The 24,422-nt window shown below is 37.1% G+C and overlaps 1 protein-coding gene across 4 annotated transcripts in view; it reads left to right on the top strand.

Moving 5' to 3' along the window:
• Nucleotides 1–24,422, top strand: part of raph1a (Ras association (RalGDS/AF-6) and pleckstrin homology domains 1a) — a 93,280-nt gene that overhangs the window by 41,723 nt on the left and 27,135 nt on the right. For 3 of the 4 annotated variants that reach the window (XM_052142730.1, XM_052142729.1, XM_052142731.1), the window contains 4 exons: nucleotides 7,365–7,484; nucleotides 11,422–11,524; nucleotides 13,520–14,148; nucleotides 17,717–17,791. In XM_052142730.1, coding sequence (XP_051998690.1) covers nucleotides 7,365–7,484; nucleotides 11,422–11,524; nucleotides 13,520–14,148; nucleotides 17,717–17,791 — 927 coding nt within the window. The remainder of the gene's footprint in view (nucleotides 1–7,364; nucleotides 7,485–11,421; nucleotides 11,525–13,519; nucleotides 14,149–17,716; nucleotides 17,792–24,422) is intronic. The other variant, XM_052142732.1, reaches the window with a different exon arrangement.

Raw genomic sequence — 24,422 nt, 5'->3', positions numbered from 1 at the left:
GTAACGCAGTGATGTGAAACAGATGCCTCCTCTACAGGCTTGACGCTGCACGTGGCCACTGTCTCTCCAGACTGGATCTGCATAATGTGAAGAAAGTGCGAGTCAAGCAATCCCAGTCCAGGTTCTATTAGACTGGACTGCTGTGGCTCGTTTTGCAGCACGTGCAAATTTCTGGTCACAGAGCGGTTGGTGATGCTGTCATTGTCACTTGTACACATGCACACTCACTTGCCCTTTCATGCCCAGGATCCAAAATTAAGACTCAGCAAGCAGCAAATTCCATGTGGGGACACATGTGGAATATTCCACACCTAAGGAAATAAAAACAAAAATATGAAGAATATCAGGATTTGTGTCTGAGGGGCAGTTTCACTGACACATGGGGACTAGCTGGTAAATGATGCTACTCATATTTAAAGGCTTGCACCATTTGTCACAAATATGCAATGAAAAAATAGCTAAAATAGTAATAAATTACTCAAATACACTTGGCTGGTAAGAAGTATTTATGGTTAGTCAATTCACTCTCCATTGGCAAGTTTGTAAGAAAATTATTTTGGACCCTGTTCACTGGTCCAGTCTGTGTCATCAGGGACTGTTTCGAAGACACTTATGTGTGTGTGTCTGTACCATACACACAGAATGGCCCACGCCCCAGCCTGCCAGCCCAGACCGAAATCACAGGGCTGCTAACCACAGGGAGCTAATTGTAGCACAGCTCCCAAAATGCTCCTCTGCAATTCCCTCCTTGATTTCGCTCACTCTCTCCTCAGATTTAACATAAACAATTGCTGAAATAGCTCGGAATGGGTAGGCTCCAAGGACGATCCAAGATGTAAGAAGTGGAATCTGAATTGGAAAGATATTATGATTTGAACTTGAGACTGATGTGTTTGGAATCTAGCATGAACCCATTACTTTTAGTGCTTCTAAATGAAGCAGCACTGTTTTATATAAGCAAATTCGAATCGTTTTTAACCAGGCCAGGAAATTCACATAAATAGCAGAATTGGAATGCATGTCATTCGCATAATTCTAAACATATGTATAATCTAATAACACAACGAATGCATCCTTGTGCTGAACAAACTAGACACAGCGGTACAGATTGCAGATATCTCAAGATGTGTTTTTAACTGTTTAAATTCTTTAAAACTTGACACAGCATCTAAAATAAAGCTACACTACTGTGCTAGACACTGAAAAAGCTGCGGCACAATGGTCAAAGATGTCTGTTTAGCGCATGTTTACATAGAAAAAACTATTGAAAAACAGCAAATATGGATGGAGGCCAAAACAATGCTTGGTCATTAAGTTTATAAAAAAACAAATTGCTAAATTGATGATGCTTTCAGCTACCAATTATAGTGTTACTCTCAGCTTAGAGCACATTTTTCTGTTTATATCCATCTGTTTATATCCATTTTTTTGGAGGGAGGGGGCATATACCATTGTAATATTAATTTAGTGCCATGGTATGCACTCACAGAGCACTTTATTAGGAACACCTCTACATCCATATTGTCATGCGGTTATTTAATCAACCAATTATTTGGCAGCAGTGAAGTGAATAAAATCATGCAGATACGGATCAGGAGCTTCAGTTAATGTTCACATCAACCAACAGAATGGGGATTTTTTTTTTTTTATCTGGACCATGGCATGTTTGTTGGTGCCAGACAGGCTGCTTTGAGTATTTCTGTAACTGCTGATATCCTGGGATTTTCACACAACAGTCTCTAGATTTTACTCAGAATGGTGTCAAAAACAAAAAACATCCAGTGAGTGGTAGTTCTGTGAACAGAAACGCCTTGTTGATGAGAGAGGTCAAAGGAGAATAGCCAGACTAGTCCCAGCTGACAGAAAGGCTATGGTTACTCAGATAACCACTCTGTACAATTGTAGAGGGCAGAATAGCATCTCAGAATGCACAACACGCCAACCTTGAGGCGAATGGGCTACAACAGCAGAAGACCACGTCAGGTTCCACTTCTGTCAGCCAAGAACAGAAAGCTGAGGCTGTAGTGGGCACAGGCTCACTAAAACTGGACCGTTGAATCAAAATATTTGCTGAGGCACACAGATGATAGGGTCAGCATTTGGCTCCAACAGCATGAATCCATAAACACAACCTTGTTTCAACAAAAGAGTTTCCACTAAGATCTTTTGGTGCCAGCAAACGTGTCCGTGAATGAGAAAGTTTGCCAGACAAATTGTTAAAAATCTAATTTTGCTGTTTATTTTGTGCTATTTTTAATGCAATGGATTATGCATAATAAGGCAATATAATAATGACACACAATCTAGTGAAATGAACAATAAACATTTGTTAGTTATAACTGCTTTTCCATAAAATAAAATAAAAAAAAAACTGGATGTCATGAGAATTGGATTCAACAGGATGCAAAGAAAATAGGTTTTCATTTACTAAATATTAAAATAACTAGGGCTGCCCATGACCAAAGATTTTCGACTAGTAGTCGTTAGTTTAAGCCATTAGACAAGTAGTTGTCGCACGTTTATGATATTATTTTAATTACTTAAATATATATATTTGGGGGGTCAGAAAATGGCATCGGAGTTCTAGGGCTGAGAAAGAATGTTATAAGTAATATTGCTAACACTGATCTACATTACAGAGAAATGCTAAACCGTAATAATGAGCCTTTAAAATATAAAGCATGAAGTGAACCGCAGCGACACTGGCAAAAGCTGTAATGATTCTGAATGTGTTGGAAAAACCAGCAAGAAAATTTTTGAACATTTTGTTAATTTATAGAGAGAAATGCACATTAGGGTTGTGCCGACAGACGATGATCTCTGTGATCGACGATGGTCAGAGTGATCTCCAATAGCTGATGCCTTTGACAAGACGATATTTGTCTTGTTTTCCCATTAATGTATTAAATTATTATTTGGCTATTATTATTATCAAATTAATATTACAAATAATTTGCTGGTAGAGACACAGACACAAGCTTTAAGAAACACACTTTATTATGTAATTAAGAACAGATGATAGAAAAGCGGTCTACGCTGTTTGTACGGAGGTGTGCAGTCTCGTGGAACATGTAAACAATTCTCACTCTTTCTTTGTTTCTGTCTTCTGATTTATTTATTTATTTGCAAGAACAGTAAAGAGCATTTTAGCTTAGCATAAAGATATGTTCACATGGCAATTTACACAAGGTTTATTTCTATTTCTACTGCTCCAAACTTACTTCAAACTTCTCTGTCTGCTCGCATGAATGTCACTCATCATAAAATGTTTCAAAGCTGTTCGAACGCTCTTTGTATCACATCATTTATATGGATAGGTGTTTTCCAACTGAATAGACTAAATATTCAATTAAACAAATTACAATAAAAGTCAAAGTAATTAAAAAACTTTTTGAATGTAACTGTATTCTGATTACCAGTGATTTGAATTGTGACTAGTGGAATAGTTAAAACATTTTGTATTTTAAATACATAATCCCATTACATGTATTCCATTACTCCCCAACTCTGTATATATATATATATGTGTGTGTGTGTTATGTATATATATATATACATATATAGTAGTATGTATATATATATATATATGTATATATATATATACATATATATATATATATAGATATATATATATAGATATAGTATGTATGATATATATATATATATATATATATATATATGTATATATATATATGTATATATATGTATATATATAGATATATATGATATATATATATCATGAAGGAGGGAACAAAATAAAGTATTCACACGTGATGTATTTTCCCATACAATGAATTACCCGACCGGTAGAGAATGCACAGATGAGGTTCTTTTTGCACGGATGAGGTTCTTTTTTTTTTTAATTTTAGTTAAAATAAATAAAGTTCAAAGTTTGAAATCAAGGTGTTTTGCTTTATTGTGTTAGGCTTAACCCTAACCCTGCTTAATGAAAATTACCCCATAGTACCACCTAGCGGTAATACAGGTGTTCGTCGGTTTGCTCTGGAGTTTTTTTTTTTTTTCACAAAAATGTGGTGGACCAAGAATCATTTCATCGACTAACATTTGGTCGACTATTAGGAGGCAGCCCTAAAAATACTAAATAGTTATGTTATATCATATCATTTCTCACCTTGGCTATACTTGGTTCTTTTTATTATGACTATTTCCGTTTTGTTGCCAAAGTAAAGTCAAACGTGTCCAGTGTTTCTCTACAACCTGAGATTCACATAATCCCATGGTGACTTTCTCCTCCAGAAGACGGCAAAACAAGGCTGTTTTAATACAGTAATGCAGGCTGCTTTTGCCAATGTGTGGGATACAACGCAGTGCACTCTCTGATTAGGAATTTGCAAGCAACACACGGTACACACGTGACATGAACTAAAGAGGTTGCTGACGCTTTGTGTTAATATTTTCACTCGACATTGTGTCCGACAATGTTTGGATACTTGGTACTGTACCACCACATGTATTTTTCTAAGGTTGGTCATCTAGGTCATGTAGTTTATTTTAATAATTCCTTAGCTGTGCTGGTGAGTAGAAGAGATTTGTGCCGGTGGTCTCTGTGGTGTGTTCTGATGAAGAACTAAAGTTCGGAACATCTGGCCAATACTTAATCATCTCACTGCCAGTTTCCTTTTTGCTTGTTTGAGAGGGATTGACCCACAATTACACGGTTGCCAGATTGCAAATGATCCCCCCTGCATTTCAAACATAACCTATGGAATGCTGGCTTCAGAAGCGCATGGTTGGAAACGGTTCCAACAGATCCATGTGAGCCAACTGTAAATAATCCATGTCTTTGTTGATCCTAGCTTTTCTTTCCGTAACATGGTTGATCTGTGTGCTGGAGATTTCTGTGGTCTGGGACAGCCTGGACACGAGGTTTCCTCACCAGTGACTGGATGAAGCCATATTCAGGCCAAAGTTCCCGAGAAGAATTTTAATAATCTAAGAGGATTACTCTCATTCTGTTCCGCAGTATAGTTATATTTCTGCTAATTTTGTTCAGTGAGGCTATCATATAGACTGGTTTCAAAACGTATTTGGGTACTTTTGGACACTTAAGGTATTCTTAAAAATGTATGAATTTCATTCCATTAGAAACTAAATAACAAACCATGATAAACTACTGTCAATTGCTAGAGTGTGTCTTTTTCAGTTGATATTTGAATGTTGCATGATGTAGGAACATTAGACACTGGAGAGCTTTACTGGCTCAGTGTTATACAGTGATTCAGATGCATTTACGCTGAGCTTGCCGAAACCACAACTGGAAGGGATGATTTCCAAGCCATCTGATAATTACATTGATAAGACACTGTTATATACAGATGTGTAAAATATACATACGCGCCAGGTCACCATCTGTCCTGATCAGTTTGTTAAATTCTACAGGATGAACTTCTTGTTATGAATAAATCATTCATGTTTTGAGGGCTGAGTTCAAGGAAAAATTTGAAGATAATTAAAAGAGTGACAACTTTGGCATTGACAAATAATAGTTTGTTCAAGCTCTGTAATCAGGGATGTAAAGTAACAAATTACAAATTCTCAAGTTACTGTAATTAAAGCGTTTTCCCAGAAATGGTACTTTAAGTTTTATACTTTTACTTGAGTACATTTTAAGTGCTGTAACTACTTTAAATGCGCTCTTTTTTTCCTCCATCTGTATTTGCTACTTTCCTGTCCTGATTGAATATATATCCATTAATGTGATTGGCTACGGAGAATCTCATGACTCCCGTCAAATCAAATCCCATGTAAAAACTTCAACGGCAGCTGTAGATCGAGCGCCAACTATTATGGATGTGGAGAATTCCTTAAGCGCAGTTCAACACCTAAACATCCAGGGCACCTGAAAGGGCTTTTCGCAGTGAAGAAGGCCAGTTTTTTTTTTTATGTTTTTAACAGGACTGCCCTGTTAGCACCTGACCTCTCATTCTTTCTGCCTGTGCAAAATTGTGAAACAATGATGGCAAAATGCGATATTGGTTTTGAACGCATATAGTTTTACTGTATGAGTTTATTTTATTATCATAATGATAATAATATCTCGATATATATATTGACAGCCTGTAATATAAAGCAGCAAAATGTAGTATTTTTGTGTAGCTAAAATTGCTGGAATATACTGATACAGCAAGTGGTCCACATACAAGGTTGATAATGGCCGCATCCTAGTTAAGCTGAAAAATAAGGTGAATATAAAAATAAGGTAGTGCTGCACGATTAATCATATCGCAATCGCGATGTCAGTCTGTGCGATTATATGACGGAAAATTCTGCGATTTTATTAAATAACAAGTGCATGTGTGGACGTGACAGTCCATTCTCTCTGAGAGCTGTTGGCCCTTTTTCTACACCGCTAATAAAAACATGACCAGTCAGTCTCAGTTTAGGGACTGGCACGTGTGGTCATGTCATGTGAGTTTCTGGTGTGCAGCGTGGAAATCAGGTTAAGATCGATGCCGAGCAGACCAACACTGAACTGGTGGTCAGAAAAAATAACAAACACACGTCGGATTCATGTAGTGTTTATCATAGATAAGTGATGTAATTTAAAAGCTGGCAGTCAAAAATTCCTATAAAATACAGATATTTTTATTCTTTCTGGCACAACAGCCATAAAAGGGAATGTAAATAACAGTATCTGTGCTACGGGTCATTGCTTTTGTAACTCAATACTCATGAGTACTTTTAAATGAGCTACTGTTTTACCCTTGATTAGTTTTTAGGACTATTACTTTTACTCTACTCACACTAAATGTTTTGGGAAAGTAACAGTCCTTTTACTTGAGTATGATTTTTCAGTACTCTTTCCTCCCTTGTCTGTGATGCATCATCAGGCAGTGTGTTTCCTTCATGGCCACCAGAGGGCAGTGTATTATTTTTGGCCAGTGGTCATGACATCTGAGGTCAAATGCCATGCATGTGCAATAGAGCTGAAATGAAAATGCCATGTTTTGAGGTTCATGTGTTTTCTCTTCAAATATTTTGACATCAGAAAATATTGGTGGCTAGTGCTTATATTTCCATGTATACATTATAAAATTCTAGTTAAATGGTCTCAATTATGTATCATACTAGATACATTTGGTAAAGTTGTACTGCATTACCTAAAGCTTCATTCCTTGTGATTAAGGCACGCGTTGCTTATATTGCTCATACTTTTATTGTGTATATTTGGTAATTTGAACAAACCCCTAACCCTAAGTATTTTCAAACTTCAGCACATAAGCTGCACCATTTGTGCTACAGACATGAGTGATACCTCACATTGTTTAGGAGTTTCTGAGGGATCTGACTTGCAATTTAATACAAAAAAATTTAAACTGTAAATGTCAAATTATGTGTTTCAGATGGAGCAGTTTTCAGATGATGAACTGGATCATGAAGCAGAGGTGGACAGCGATAAAGAGGACCAGGACCTGGACAAAATGTTTGGAGCATGGCTTGGAGAGCTGGACAAACTAACAAAGGTAAGACAGAGAGATGATTTCCATTTAATAAATATTGGATCATGTAGTTGCAGTGATGGTAATCATTTTTTATCTGTCATGGCTGTCAAAATATAGTATAGTAGATTAGGTCTGTTATGTCATAACCCAAGACGTTTTGAAGAACCCATTAATTCAATCTTTTTTCTGTGTTGCTGTATTTATTACTGAAATAGGAAGTTGTTGCCGGATGTAAAAAAGGGCTTTTTACTTTATTTTAAATGGACTAGAGGCTTTACATCTTAGCCATGAATCATGATTTGCTACTTGTGTTGGTAGGGGCAGGTGGTATGAATTGAAGGTAAACCAGTTGCAAAACTTTAGAGCTTGTGGATTGAGAACTTGTACAATAAATATTTGTATTCATAAGTTGAAATTTACACTAACAGCAATGATGTGAATACTTAATAAAAATCTGAAGTTGAATGTTGCAATCTGCACTCACAGAAAATAATGAAAAACCTGTGTTTTGAATTCAAAGTTACTGACATATAGTCACAAATGTGTAAAATGTAATTCACATAAATACAACGACAGAAACAAACTTGTATTGCATATTTACTTTTGTACTTTAATACTTTCCCTGTACAACTGGCACTTACAAACTCAAATCTTTTGCAACTACTTTAGCGATAAACCTGTTGCAAAACTCACTTGTGCACTTGTAAACCCAGATGCGAGAGAACAGACTACCGGTGTTTGGTGGGGCCAACAAAGTTGTGGCCAATCACAAGAGCTGGTACAACTGATTCCGGACCAATCAAAATGGATCATAGTACTTATTCTATGGATGAATCTATTCTCCCACTGCATCTGAACTATAGACATAGAAACATGCATTTTATGGTGTTTTTAGTATTTGCTAATTTCTTTTATTTTGATGCCAATATGTGATTTAAAAGTGCACATCTCAAATAATCATGATTAAAGCAAGTCATCATGATCAGGCAATTATATATTTTAATAAGTTCAAAGTTATAAAGTATATATTATTCTTAAGGCATCAAGGAGTACATCATTACTGCTTGATTTTAAGGACTGATCAGCATGGACAGGCTGATAAAACAGTTTAAACAGATTTTTAACTAGAACTAAGAAATTAATTACAGTCATGTAAAAGACATTTAAAAATACCGTAGTGTTATGGATAAATATATGAACAGTCTCATTTCAAACAAGAATGCACACAGTGTACAATATTATCTTTATTTCACAAGTGAATTTCTTACAATAGTTACAGTACCATTACAATTAACATAAGCAAGTGCAGTATGATTTCTTATAGTTAATATTTGCTTGCTAATTTGCAATAATGCAATATTACAGCATTGAATTAGAAATGTGCATAAGTGAAACGACTAACTGAAATAATAAAGGCGTGATTTTTAATCTTCTATATATAGTCAGCAAGCGTGATTAATACAGTTATCCATTCATGTGAAAATGAGGAGAATGTTTTTGGAAAGAATAACACAAGTTGTTGTGTGTTTAACACTTCAGTACAATCAAATACATTTCTGTCCAAGCACTTAAGCAACAACATGATACCAGAATTTGTTCAGTTTAAGCGTTTTAATAAAAAATTGAATAATACAGAAGATAAATAAATGTCAGAAAAATTTAGCAGAACCAGTGTTGTGTAAGTTACTAAGTTAAACTGAGTAACCGCTGTTGCATTTTAAGATGATCCGTTTTGATTAGTCCGGCATCAGTTGTTCCAGCTCTTGTGATTGGCCTCAACTTCATTGGCCCCGCCCAGCCTGCACTTTTGCATCTTGATTTACAAGTGCACAGGTGAGTTTTACTACAGATTTTTCACAAAAGTAGTTGAAAAAGTCAAGGCGGGATGATTTAAAGTTGCAATGTCTGATTTGAGGGTTTGTAAGTGCCGATTTGTGGTTGTACTGCAAAAGTGAATTGAAGTACAAAAGTCAATATGTAATACAAGTTTGTGTCTGTCATGTATTTATGATAATTACATTTTACACATTTGTGACTATTTGTCAGCAACTTTGAATTCAAAACGCAGGTTTTTGATTATTGAGTGCTGATTGCAATATTCAACTTAAAATCTAAAAACATTGGCAAAACTGTCACTGTTTTCAGATATTGATCAACATGAGTGCCATAAACTCATGTTAATACATTGAATATGGTTTATACTACAGTAGCGTGTGGCATGCAAGTGAGCCTGAAACTGCACACAGATAGGGCTGGGATAAACGATTATTTTTTAAACGCATCGATTAATCTAACGATTAATTTTTTTCAGTCCGATTCGATTTCGATTATCTCCCCATTAATTGACTAATAGCAATTTATACATGTTGATTTACATATCTGAATGAAAAAAACATGAATTCCTTAACATTGCAATATATGTTTATTGCTCTTAAAATTCCAAAATAAAAGACTATACAAGTGCAAAGTAATGCATTCTTAGTCAGAGGTAGCATTCAATAAAACCTTGAAAACACATAGGCCTAGCTTACTGAAAAAAAGTGCATCTTTTAATTCTTCATTCACATAAAAATAACAACAACATATAGTAATACACTCTGCCACTCACCTTTTTCTTAAACTCAAGATTCAAAAATAAAATTCAAGTAAAAGTGTACAAGAGCAAAATAATGCATTCTGCATTCTGATGTCTAGCATTCAATAAAAAAAATAAAAAGGTCACCCAGCCACCCTTTCTTAGAGCTATTGAAAGAATACAGTAACTATTGTAAACTTGGGGGCTTTAAGCTAATACAGAAAGTGCTTTTCCAACAAAAAATTAATAATGAAAATAAAAATTCAGAATTCAACATTTATGTTGAACATAGGCCTAACTTACTGAAAAAAGCATCTTCATTCACATGCAAATAACAACTTATACTCTGACACTTTCCTTTCACCTTAAGAATAGTGTGTGTGTGAGTGAGTGTGTGTCATTCAAGACAAAATACAGTCATATATTGATTGGAGTGGAGGAATGTGAGCATTTCAACATGCAGCTGCTCCCGGGTGGGGCCTCTTCAGGTGCTGGTGCATTGCCGTGGTGCTAGAATGGAAGGCCATCTCTATTTTGCAAAGACGACATATCACGGAATTGTTTCCTTTTAAATTAAAGAATTCCCATACTTTAGAGGAGCGAGTGCGTGCCGCCTTGCACTTCTAGTCTGAGAAGCCACTCGTGTTGCTACTACTCTTAGGCGCCGCCATCTTTGTTTTGGGTCTGACAAATCGACGCGCATATTTTGCGTCGACGTATTTTTGACGTCGACGCGTTGTCCCAGCCCTACACACAGAGAATTTAAGGAAATGTAATCATGGTTTTATTATAGTAATATTGTAGAACCCATAACTGCTGTAACCATGGTTTTATTGGCAGAAACCATTTTTTTTATAAAATTAACTGTGGTTCTACTACAGTAATAATGTAGTTTCCATATAGGAACCATGGCTTTACTGTCGTAATTTTGTAGTAACCATAACTGTATGAACCATGGTTAATTTTATGGTTTTGACAACGTTTAAGAGTGCACTAGCATATAGTGTACCTTGCCTCAAAACAAACAGACTTGGAACAAAAGCCACAAAACTCCAATTTTGACTACATTGGGGTCTTTTAAGAATGTGGTGACTCATGGCAGCTGTCAATCATTCCACCAACTTCATGTACAGTGTAGCTTTATGTACATTGTCCTCATTTCACAAATAGATTCATTATAATGTATTATTTAATCAGCATTTAATAGCTTTTAATGTTATGCAACAAGGGGTATAAAGAATAAATGTCAGCAGTGATAATCTGTATTTTTACTAAATGAAGCGGATAGTCCTGTAATCGGATAAATTCCTGTGCAATGTTATTCTCAATATTGACGCAGGTTCAACAACATGTCTTGTCACTGTTTATCTGTGTTGTTTCTAGAGTCTGGATGATGGGAGACCAGAGAAGGTACAAAAAGCCCCTCTCAGACAAGAGTCAAACAGGGGCAACATGGCCTACCGCTTCTCTGTTTATAACATCAACGGTGAGTGCATCTATATCAAGAGGCCAAATACTGTTTCATTATGACATCATGTGGGTAACATACATTCTTAAATAGTTATGACTTCATTGGGGGAAGAAGTGGAGTGTAAATTCCAAAATCAGTATGACCTCTTGAGAAGATCACAAGTAATGTGCTCATGCTGAAATTTACAGAAAGCCGCAGCTTTCAACTGAATTGGAATACCGTCGTTCACATATTTCTACACGCCCAATCACCCAGGCCGCCCCACTGCTGTGAATGCTTGTTATGTCCTGTGCTGTTTTGTGCTTTTTGCTGGTTTGCTCTGGTTGTTCTCTCTTTCTGTGGGTGTGTGTGGGTGTTTGCTCTCTGTGTGTCAGTTTCATGTGTAGCCGATTTGCTAATTGTTTGCTCCAACTGTGCAATGGTGATTAGCTGTCCCTTATTGTGTTCTGGATAAAATCTCTGCGCAGACATTCAGATGGAAGCTGTCATGACTTCTAGCTGGTCGTGCTGCTCCCGACTCTCTGCCACCCGCCAGACAGTTTTCTGCATTTGTTGTTTAAATGCAATTCATGTGCAGTTTGTGCAACACTTGTAACCATGATTATTTTCTGTCTTTAAAGCAGACAGGTTTAGGGATGGCCTGCACTTTTTGTTTGACTTTCGTTTGTCCCTGTTTTGTGAGTATAGGTAGATAAGTCCTTTTTTTTAATTTTTTTTTACAAAAAATATTTTACAGATAATTTTGTTCATTATTTTAGGCCAGGGGTCTCTCTGAAGTCTCTTGGCTATTTCTTTTCTTTTAATATTAATTGTTTACAACAATTCAAACTATTGTTTAATTTATACTCCGTTGTTCTGTTGTGTTTGGTCTGACGGTTGTGCAGGAGTCGTTCCCTTCACCTTGTTGCGGTCCCACCCTTAGGGGACTTAACACTTGTTTATTAATTACTTTGGTTAATCTGACAAGTCTTTAAGCTATGAATAAGAGTGTAGGATTCTCAGCTTTGTTGAAAATATTTCACCATGTGTAAATCCATACTGCAGAATTCCACAGATATTCTGCCAAAATCGCAATCGAAAATGACAAAAATAAAAAAGAATCAGCACATTCATCCTTCATTCTCATGAGGGGGGGGCTACATCATAATGTCGCCATAACTGTGTAAGCAGACTTTCCAAAATCATTTTTAATTACATTAAGGGCTAAACATCATTATGGCCTAAAATCATTGATTCATTGGGCACTATACATTCTATTATTACTATAACTTAACAATGAGACTTTGGAAATTGATTCTGACCTTATGAATTGGCTATACTGGCTAGGCTTCGCTGTCTAATGCCATTATGACCTCATAAAGGGACTATAGATTCCAAAATAATTTTTTTATCTCACAATTAAGTTAGTATAAATATTTGCTTAAGGGTGAAGGGTGTTATTTCTGTGCCACTAGAAATTTTTTTTGGTTTTCAAACATGTTTCCCAAACACTCCCTTATCTTCCTTTGGTCATCAAACAGTGTCATCCCCGGTGATGTAAGCGATTGTAGCCGTTCTGTAATTTTCACAGTCTGAGCCGTTGGATTAGCCACCCCGCATCTTTCAGAACCCATGCTCCAAAGATACAAAATTAGCTTTATTGACACCGACAAAGAGCAGAAGCAGTTGTAAAAAGCAACCGCAACAATATAGTGCCCATAGCTCACAACTGTTATGAGCAAAATGGCATAAATTGGCATTAAGCCTCAGTAATTTGCTGCAACTACAATTCTATGAGAACACGCATAAAGCATCAGAGGCCGCGGCCCACCTACACATTTTTGTTGGGTGTTTACAGGGACTTGTGCTGTCACAGAGACCGGTGAGATATTTCACAACACTTATTTCATTAATATCTTTCAGTGAGTTGGTAAAAGTGTGCATACCTTTCCAAGAAAAAAATCACTTGCAGCACAGAATAAGCTGGTTGATTTGGGTGTGGTCATGTGTGTTATATGTGTTTTCTTACAGAGGCTCTGAATCAGGGTGAGGCAGTGGATCTAGATGCTCTGATGGAAGACCTGTGCTCCATCGAGCAGGAGCTCAGTACCATCGGTAAGCCCAGCAGTGGTTCCTCTCGTCTCGGCCCTTCCGGGGAACCCAAAGTGCGTCAGAAACCACCGGCAGGCCGCAGTCACAGCACTAAACAAATGGGTGGCAGCAGCAGCAGTGGAGGGGCAAGCAGCAGTGGAGGCAGCACCAGCAGCAGCACTCGCGCCTCGCCCGCTTCTACAGTTAGGGTGACCAGCACCAGTAGCAGACCCCCACTGGCCTCCAACTTCTCTCTGGATGACATCACTGCCCAGCTGGAGAAAGCCTCCCAGAGCATGGACGAAGCAGCCCGGCAGAGCTCCACATCTTCCAGCTCAACACACTCAGCGGGGTACGCTTCCTCAACTGTGCGGCGGCCGACCTCCCATCATCATCATCGCCGGACAGGGTCTGTGGGTACAGTCACCGAGCATGAGGTTCAGTCCTTTGTCCATTCATCTCGCTCTAGCATTAACTCAGCCTCTGCGTCCAGCATGGACTCACTGGACATTGAGAAACCCAAGGATCAGGATGGCTTACAGGATGGACAGGACCAACAGATTTCAGAGGTAAACAATGGCATAGTACTGCTTTAGGTCATGCGGATCGACTGCTGTGTTTGCTAAGAGTCCCCACAGGAACTTAGATGCCAGGGAGTTTGCTCGACAAGCTCAGTTAATGTGTTTATTAATAGCTCCTTGAGACTCATTCCCTAATTGTTTGACATCTAACATACTGCTACTAACTGTGGTTTTCTACTTCAAATAGATATTTATTCTGTTTAGAACCATAAGGGAGATGTGCCTAGAGTGCATTTGAAGTTAGGTCATTAGGGATTAATTGTAGACCAGAGCAGGTGCTATGCCAACAGTGATGAATATAGTACAGAAAGAAAGAGACCGATGTGATTCTGTTCCAAATCTAGTGAGCTGCCGACACTGGTAGCTGGCTTACAAAGCAGTATCCAAACTAAAATGGAACCGCATAAGTGACTGATTTGGAACACCTACGTAGGCAGCAAACTTCACAAAAGTTTCTCTAAAAAGTTGATTTGAGGATGTTTAAAATTTTTTGATGTGGGGTAATGTAATAATTACTGGTGCTAATTAATTGAATCCCATTTGAATCAGTTGTAGAAGTCATTTTAACTTTTACGGACTGCGTGTTTCCGCAACGGTAAAGATTGTTTTTGACCTTTTGCCTTCTATAAAATGCCCTGTAAAATAACCGTATGTAAAGGTAGTCCTTTCAAATTGACATGTTGAAAATAATTTTTCCTCTAATGGACATTTTCCCCCCTAAGCTCCTCCTCGCAATGCATTATGACATTGCATTATGCCTTCTCCGCAAATGATAAATTTGATGTGTTAGTTTTTTTCCAAAGTATGTACAGTGGATAAAAAGTCTACACACCCCTGTTAAAATGCCAGGTTCTTGTGATGTAAAAGAATGAGACAAAGATAAATCATGTCAGAACTTTTTCCATCTTTAATGTGACCTATAATGTGAACAAAAACCTGGCATTTTAACAGGGGTGTGTAGACTTTTTATATCCACTGTACAGTATCTTGTAGGGCAGGCAGCATAATTGGAGCGTGCTTGAGCCTTAAAATGCTGCCTACTTAGGCAGCTCACTAGGTTTTGGAACAGAGCTTTAAATTCCAGTTCAGAAGGCCTCTAGCAGAGCAGATTAAACATTAATTTATGCCTTGCTTTTGCCCCTGACTAAAAGAGCAAAAAAAGCTCCTTTTACCCTCACTGCAAATTAAATTACACAGATTTGTGTTTTTAATGCAGTTTTAGTTCTGTTAAGTTTGGAGTTAGTTGTATTTAGACATAATGTAACCTAAATATTTAATAGATGACCTTTTGAATCCTGGCTTGGGTTCAACAAATGAAGATTTCTCAAATCGACATGAAAGCAGTAACAGTTTGCCATTCTTTGTCATTGAATTTCTTAAATGAGAGAGAGGCTATCGTGCATCATGTACGTGACCGTCAGGGACCATTGGACCCACTTTTTAGCTACTATGTACTAGTGTTGTCAAAAGTACCGACTTCGGTACCAAGTCGGTACTGAAATTTAAAAAATGTGAAGCTTTGAGCGCTGTTGAGCGGAATCGTAAACACTTCTGATTGGCCATTGTGTTCTCACGCTCATCGGATATGTCTGTGATTGGCTACAATGATCAGCGCTTCAAAACATGTTGTAAATATACATCAATGGCGCTCTTCACACAGCGCTTGCACAGATACACACGGGAGCGTTTGAAAGCAGGACCGGTCCGCTGATAGACTGCTGCTTGTGCTTTCAAAAGCTCTCACTCCCGTTTTTAAAAAAAAAACTTTCAAACACTTCCGTGTACTCTCAAACGCTCCCGTGCGTTGATCATTGTAGCCAATCACAGACATATCCGATGAGCGCGAGTACACAATGGCCAATCAGAGGTGTTTACGATTCCGCTCAAAGCGTCACATTTTTAAAATTTCAGTACCGACTTGGTACCGAAGTTGGTACTTTTGACAACACTACTATGTACATATACATTTGATACAATATACCTATTAGGTATGTCTGTGTTGTTGCATTGTACTTGCATTTAAAGCACATGCATTTAATAAACCTAAACCTACCCTTACCTTAACCCCTAACCTTACTTTTAGAAGTGGGTTTAAGTTATTCATCATTCTTCAGGGGTAAAAAGAAGTTTGAAACCGGTATACTGTTTGCTAACATTTGACACCAAACACACCACTGTGGGAGGTGTTTAGAATAACATTTTAAATGAAGATACTTAGTAAAAACTTAACTAATGTGACATTAAAATGTGTTATCAATGACTTTATGCCTCATTCTATAAGTAGATTAAAAGATATTTTTTAACCACATGGTGATGATTTGATGTAATATATATATATATATGAAGTACAAAATTATTAATTTATCTTGATTACATTCTAAAAGATGTGTGAATGGCTTTCACTGCAGAAGGCACATGAATAAAGCAGCATATTAGAGTGCAGGGGACTTAAGAGTATTTGAGTAGATTTGATTCCTTTTACAGGCTAATTAAGCAAAACAAAAAATGCATGACGTGTTCTTGGAAAATGTCTCTACGCTAACAATTGTACAGACATAGGTAAATTTGCACCAGCTCACTATTAACTGGATGCCGTTGTGTTCATATTGATGGATCTTAACAGCTGGAATACTGTGAATGGGAATTAGATGCCGGCCTCAAGGTAGGTGGAGCTCCAGGTCACGTCTTCCAATGAGGTTGACCAATGGCATTAAGAATGTGTTTAGCAGCGGGAACAAATTTTACCTAATAGTTTGCCCAGACGAGCTGTTACGAACCACCGATTTGACCAGATTTTCTTCTAAATGACGTCGCCACATGCGTACGTATTTCATATAAAGTATATTGGGGTCTTTAGATGTAAGGCAAGGTTAACGGTATGTTTAGAAGTAAGGTTAGTGATAGGCCTTACCATAACCTCTAACCTTGCTTATAAATCTACCATAGCTCAAACTCGGTAGCAACAAATGTGAATCTTGTGAGAATACTCTACATGTAGCTACACAATAAATACATTGCATTTTTTAATGTTAGTACATAGCAGTTAAAGACACCTGATATAAAGTGGGAATGTTCCATTTGTTTTCATAGAATTACCAATGCAATCAATGAATAGTATGCTTTATTTTGATTGTGCAGTAGAGTAGTCATAGAGAGTAGACTGATCTGGAGAGATTCCTCTGATATATCCTTCTATCCTACAGACCCTCACTTACAATCACAACTGACCTAAACATAATTATAGACAGCTGTCTTTCTGTTTTTTTGCTTCTCATTAATAAATGAAAGAGAGTCCATCACACATACATTCACAAACACACTCATTACTGATCATCTATGAAAATCACACTGGTATGATGTGCTTCTAACACCACATTGCATTAGTTTTTATGTGGGACATGTCACATTAAAAGTTAACATGTAAACTTAGAATGAAATTCCATATTCATTTATTTATTGCTCACGTTTTCCCCATGCTGCTTTCACACTATGATAAATCATTCATGTTTATTAATCAAAGCTCTAATGACTCTTGTTTCTCTTTCTCTGCACAAAGCACTCGTATCTGGACAGGGAGACCTCTCTCATTCTGAAAAGCATTGCAGGAAAGCCCTTTCACTTGCTGACCAAGGTGACACCCTCCTTCCCTCTCTGGATGAGATGAGTTTTCCCTGGTGGCTTCTTAACCCCTCTGTGCATGCTATTTTTCACAATTTTCCTTTTTTTTTTTTTTTTATTATGAGGTTTGAAATAAAGTTGTGGAAATTGTATAACCTTGTTACTAATATTGCTGTTTTTCTGTTAATTTCATACGGGCCTATAATCCTTGCTGGTTTGCACGTATTCTGATTCTTGGCCTGATCTCAGTCAATTCAGTAGATCAAAGAACATTAGACTTCAGTATTCCAACAAATGAACAATTGACTGGCATTGCTGTGCAGCGTTGTGCATGGTTACTTCACATCGTGTACAGTGCTTGTGTTTTTTTATAACACATTTAGAATGCCCATCCCTGTATTAACTTGAGCTCTCTGTTTTTGTGTTGTTGATAGTCATAGTGCTATGCAGTTTTAAAGCCTGTTCACACAAAGTCCAATTCTTGCACCCAGACAGTTCATTGTCTGAAACAAAGTTTAAATACTGCTGGTACACCATTGCCCTAGCAATACTTAAGTCATAGATTTAATTCCCATGCAACAATAATGAGTGCCTCATATGCACAATCTTATACTGACCACATTGAGCGTGTTCACTTGCATGTCCTTAATAAGACAAGCTTAATAGTGTGCAAGAACGTGTGCGGTCATGTAAACGCAATAAACCGCATTCCTTTATTGGTGTAAAGGCTATAAATGCTTATGAATAACCTGATCGACATGAGTTGACTTTTACCCATTACGCTAATTTTGAGTGCCTTGTGAACTTACCCGATGTTCTTACTGGCTCATCCAATTTGTGCACGTGTTGAGCACATGCCTCTTCTCGTTTTGACGTCAAAAGTAGTGAATAACGCGATGATTTAAAATGTCATGTAAATGCGGATATCTTGTCTGATTTTTTAAATAAGCTGATTTTATAGCGTAATCAGCGTACTGGTGTGCATGTAAACGGGCTCATTGACAGCGTTTAGATGCACTTAAAAAAATGGTTTATTCCAGAGTTTTGCAGAAAGCGGCCTGAAACGTCATGTAAATAAGAACGGTGATTAACTAATAAGAGAAAGCAGTTTAACACCCCTTGGTTTCTCCCAGAGAAAGCTGTTTATGTGGCCATGTAAACACATAAGGGGTGTTCTGATGGGGGTTTGATGCATGTGCATGGAACAAACCAAATAACAAATTCATAGGATGGAGCACATACACAAATAAAAAAAATATTTCTGGGAGTATATTAGGAAAAGCACAAACACTATAAACTAAACCGATTTATAAAAACCCCTGTAAATTACAGAGGGTTTGTCCCTCACGTTCGGGAATATGCGCTGGTACATTGAGGAAATCACAGAGTTTTACGTAAAGGGAAACCCCACTATTGAAGTGCAGTTCCTCTGCAGGTCGCGATAGAAAGGTAAGGAAACGAACAACTACTCTTTAATATCTGGAAATAAAGCAAAGCAACAGAGAATAAAATAGTGAAGTCTTCCTCGGATACCATGTTTGTTATATACAGGCATTGCAGGGTAATTACGTTGCTGTGGAGAAAGCTGCTTACTGACAGAGCTGCATGTATACGGGATTAAAGAGTACACAGCTTATACGGTGCATGTAAACGGGGTCGCTGCTTTCTCGCAATATGCCGCTCGTAATAACCTGCTTTCTGGTGTCCATTTAAACTGATTACCGGTATGCTTAAGCAGACTACCTGTAAGGTCATGTAAATGTCTTAAATGACTTTCCTTGATTGGATTAAGTTCATAAAAGCTTTAAAATCTGGGATGGAATGAGAGAATTATAATTTTTGGGTGACTATGCCGTTTAGCAATTACCACAATAAGGGGTTGCATGTAAACACCTTTATTGGCAGTGTTATCGGCTTAACCAATGTGCACAAGTGTTGTGTGCATGACTGTTTACGTTTTGACGTCTAAAGCAGAGAATAATTTGTGTAAAATTGTGTCCAATTTTTTTTAAATACAGATTTTCCGTTTGTTGTCAACAAATTGGTGTTCATGTGAATGCGCTCACTTAAAAAAAATTATTAAAAAAACGTAATTGCTTTGGATAAAAGCATCTGCCAAAACATCAGCAAATAATAAAACATTTACCTAGCCTCTAAATAAAAATAGATGAATCATTGCAGTACAAAGAGTATTCTATAAAGGAGCTTATAGAGATTTCATCATTTAAAATCTTGTCATGCACGTTTTTCTTTCCCCGAATAATTTCACCCATTCACTTGGTGTGAATAGACTTTTAGTTTTCATCCTGTCTAATTTGTTTGACTATTTATATTAATTTACTGCATCTAATTAACTTTGCAATTGGTTAATCGTTGGTGAGGGTTGTTTACACAACAGGATGCTGGTGACTGGTAATGAGCAAAACTGTTAAGCACTATGACTAGTGGTTTAAAGTGTATCTATAAAGAATTTACATGTGTGCATGTTTTGAAATTACATTTTTGAGCCGTGTGGTATCGGCAGCTCTTAAGGATTGCATGTCCAAATGTCATAAAATATGAATATGTGAGTGTATTTTGTTGTACGTCATGGGCTCTCACATGCAGATGGTTAAACATTTGGACATGAGTTCAACAGAGTAATATTGTACTTATATAAGAACATGACGTTAGTGTTACAACATATTCTTGAAAGCTGGCACTTGATTGAATAGGTTAGAAATGGGTAAAATGGGACACTTTGTGCCATTCATTTCAATGACAAAAAGTGGACCACTTTACCTGAATTGATTTATTATTGCTACAACCCCAGATCTGTTGGCTGAGGCCAGGTGGCAGACAGAACCACAAGGTAGCGAGTGACGATCATCAGCACAACAGATGGATTCCAGGAAACGATCAAGTTTCTTTGGAAACAATAGGCTGTAGACTTACCAAACAAAAGGGTTGGCTGTCCACACAGAGAACGAAAGCAGTTGTGTTCGAATGGTTTTGCTTCAGGACCCAGATTTTACATTGGACATCAATTGATGACCTGAACAAAGGACAAATATTGTTTAAAAATGTCCTTAAAATCCAACATCTAAATGCATTAATATTATGATGACTGCAGAGGTCCAACATTTATTACCATGACATAGGCTGAATAGAATATAGAACATTTTGTATATGCATAAACAACAATAGAAGTGAGATTTACCAGCCTAACAAGTCAACCCATATTTAATGTAGTCTTGGTTCATGGTTTTTGAGGATGAGGGCAACTTTTTCTTGTTGGCATCTACTAATTTATTTTGCTATCCTAACTTCATATAATGATATGCTTAATTGCATTTTATTATTTACATTTAGCATTGTTTTTTCTTTCGGCCTATTTTTGGGTCACAACCCACCATTTGAGAAACACTAAACTATATGGCACAAAAGTACATCGAAAGCAGTCTGTGAACCAAACCGCTATCAAACACATTAGATGGTGTTTAGGTCTTAAGATTTCTTAGCACAGGTCAGCTCATCCTGTTAAACTGTTCCATGGTCCACAGACCTGCAGCAGCCTGCTCTCTCTGACCTGTGATGTTGCCAACTGCCCTGAACGGGTGTTCGAACCAAATCCATAGCAGAGTGTTCATCCATTTACTGTAGTTGCTCTCTGACTAAACAAGGTCATGTTGAGTTGCTATCAAGATAGAGATCACTGACTCAGTAACGCTGCAATTTTGGTAACCCTTATACATATTTACAATATCTTTGTATAAATGTGCTGGCAGTTAAAATGTCCTTTCCAGAGTTTGTATTGGTTTCATTGCTGGGACTAACGACGAGCCTCTGTTTGCTATGGGTGCAGTGTGTCAGTTGTTGTGCTGTTGGCATTAGCAAGGCTTGGATTGGTTGAGGTGATCTGATTGGTTGCAGGAACTCAAGCTCAGGGAATGTGCAGGCTCTGATAATCCTCTTTATTCTTGGGGAGTTTCATCACCCAGGTTTTCATTCCTTAATCTGGCAATGCCTGTTGATCATATTGCAAATTAACAAGTAGTCAGTGGAATTTGACAGCAGTAGGGTTTGGTCAATATGGTGCAGGTTAAAAGTTTAGACACAACTGCTCAATCTTTTTTAGTCCTATTTCACATGCTTCAGAATAATAGTATCATCAAAACATATTACACAGTTTATAGTGACCATTATTCAGTCCAACTCATCAATTAAAAATTAAATACAATTGTAATAATTTTGATAATTTTCACAACTGGTGAAGGAAGTACAACCTCCTGTAAACCATGGTTTGTCATAGTTGAAAGTTAATAAGTCCTAGTAGGAATGCACATATCCTCACAGAAACTGATATATGATGTCACAGTATCTGTGAGCTCATCCAGATTGGTATCGGTAGCAGCTTCAAAAACACTCCAGTCAGTGCAGTCAAAGCAGGGTTGTAGTTCCAGCTCTGCTTCAGAAGTCCATATATCTTTACTCTACAGGTTTGGGGTGAAGACTACCCTCTCTAAGCTTTTTGTTCATTTCAATTCATCTTTAACTCACAAAAAATAAACCTCTTTCTAGAGGTTGACCAATAGTGGATTTTACCGATACTGATAACTAAGTTGGGCAGTACCTGCCAATAACCGATTAATCAACCAATAGTTTTTAAAATTGATACTGAATGAAAAAATAACACTTAAAGTAAAATAGTGCTGAAATGTATTACAAAAATAAAATACTGACTGAACCATGAAAATGTATTGTACGTTTTTTAATGAAATAAATATATGAATATTAATACTTGTATGTAGAGTAGCAGTATTCACAGATAGCAGTGGTATTCAGCTGAACTCAGTGGTGAAGCGGCTCAGACTATGAGCCCAGGCCAGGGGCTGTTCAAACAAACAGAACACAACAGACTGGAACCAAACACGAGGATCTCGAGACCGACATTTCCAAGTTGAACATCTTTCCTAACAAAGCATTTAAACAACTCATTGCTTAATCTGAGAAATGCTTATAAGAGATCAAGCTGCAAAGGCCAAAAACCTCCACCAACTGTAAGGGTCTGTTTACACTGAACGCTTTTGCAACCATCCATTTGTTATTCACTGTGAGTGTTTTAACCACTTGATGTTAGCTTTAATCATCTCAGCCTTGTCGGCAAATATACTGCTGTTCTCTACTAATGCAGCATCTAGTCAACAAATAAATTACTTTATAATGATATGACAGTGTGTACTGTATACCTTTTCGTTGTTGATGTTTTAAATCTGCATCTGAAGTGTTCCGCTCCATGCAGAGTAGACTCGTGTCAAAACAAACACCTTGTGGCCTCATTCAAGTGATGAAGTTATTTAATCTCTAGAGGCTGCTCTCATACTGAATAACCATTCCCAGCAGCTCCAGCACCGGACGTAATGGGGAAAAAAATATCGGTGTGTGTTTTTGACAATAACCGATAGTTCTAGAAATCTGTTATCGGTGCCGATTAATTGTCAAAACCGATATGTCGGTCGACCTCTACACACTCTTATTAATAAAGCAGCTTATTGCCTTATTTTCTTCATGATAAGAAATACACCGTAACATATATTATGATTCAGTAAGTCCTGAGCCATCATGTTATTCATCATACATATCTAGCTGCAACAAATTGAGTTATAGCAAGTCTTATACAGTAAAGGGGAAATTATGACTGGAATCTCGGTTCTCAGTACTTCTTAGTGCACATAAATATGCACTTTTGTTAAGTACAATTGTGTAAAGAATAATGGATTAAATTGAACAGGCTCAAAGTACATCAGACTTCACACAAATCACAACTATAATCATAAGAATCAAAAATATACATTTTTAAATAGCAATTTTTTTTTCATATGTTACCTTGTTTTGACCAAACGTACATAATTTATTCAAGCGCAAGGGCTTATGGGTATTCCTCACGGCTGCAATTTTGGACTTTACATAAATATATTTGGATATTTAGTATATTACTCTAAGCCTAAATGTAAAGAACATGTATATTTGAGTTATGATTCTAAAATGTGACATTTCAAGTACTGTTTAATTAGGACCACTTCAATATTTTTATTAGGGCTGTCGATTTAACGTGTTAATTCAGTGCGATTAATTTGACAAGAAATAACGCGTTAAAATAATTAACGCAATTAATCGCACTACCCCCGGACCATAATAGGGAAGATTAATGAGAAATGCAAGCTTGTAGTACCACCTGTTTACTCCAGAGGGCAGTAAGTGCAATTTCTGCTGTATGAGCAATGCACAGTTTATACAGTGAAGAAAACAACATTCAGCAGACACACAACACAAACATGTGTTACATTCTTGCGTTCAAAACACTTGAAAGAGCGCAAATGCGAACTAAGGGATCTCAAGATGTGTTTAAAGATTGAATATTAAACTATATATAACTTGACACAGTGACCTAAACATTTTATGTTTATGATGCGACGCACCAGAGACGCTACACAAGCATGTCTGACGCAAGTGTACATTGAGCGTGTCCTTAAACAAGCCCTCATAATAAATCTCCAACCGATTGACAAATTCACTTGTGAAATGGGTATTTGTGAACTGTGTGCCAATGATTGGCTTATGATCAATAATATGGTAGTAAACAATACATTGTATTCTAAAGCCGC

This window comes from Xyrauchen texanus, chromosome 14 (genome assembly GCF_025860055.1).
Source record: "Xyrauchen texanus isolate HMW12.3.18 chromosome 14, RBS_HiC_50CHRs, whole genome shotgun sequence".
In the NCBI taxonomy this organism is placed as follows: Eukaryota; Metazoa; Chordata; class Actinopteri; order Cypriniformes; family Catostomidae; genus Xyrauchen; species Xyrauchen texanus.
This window is presented reverse-complemented; position numbering and strand designations above follow the sequence as displayed.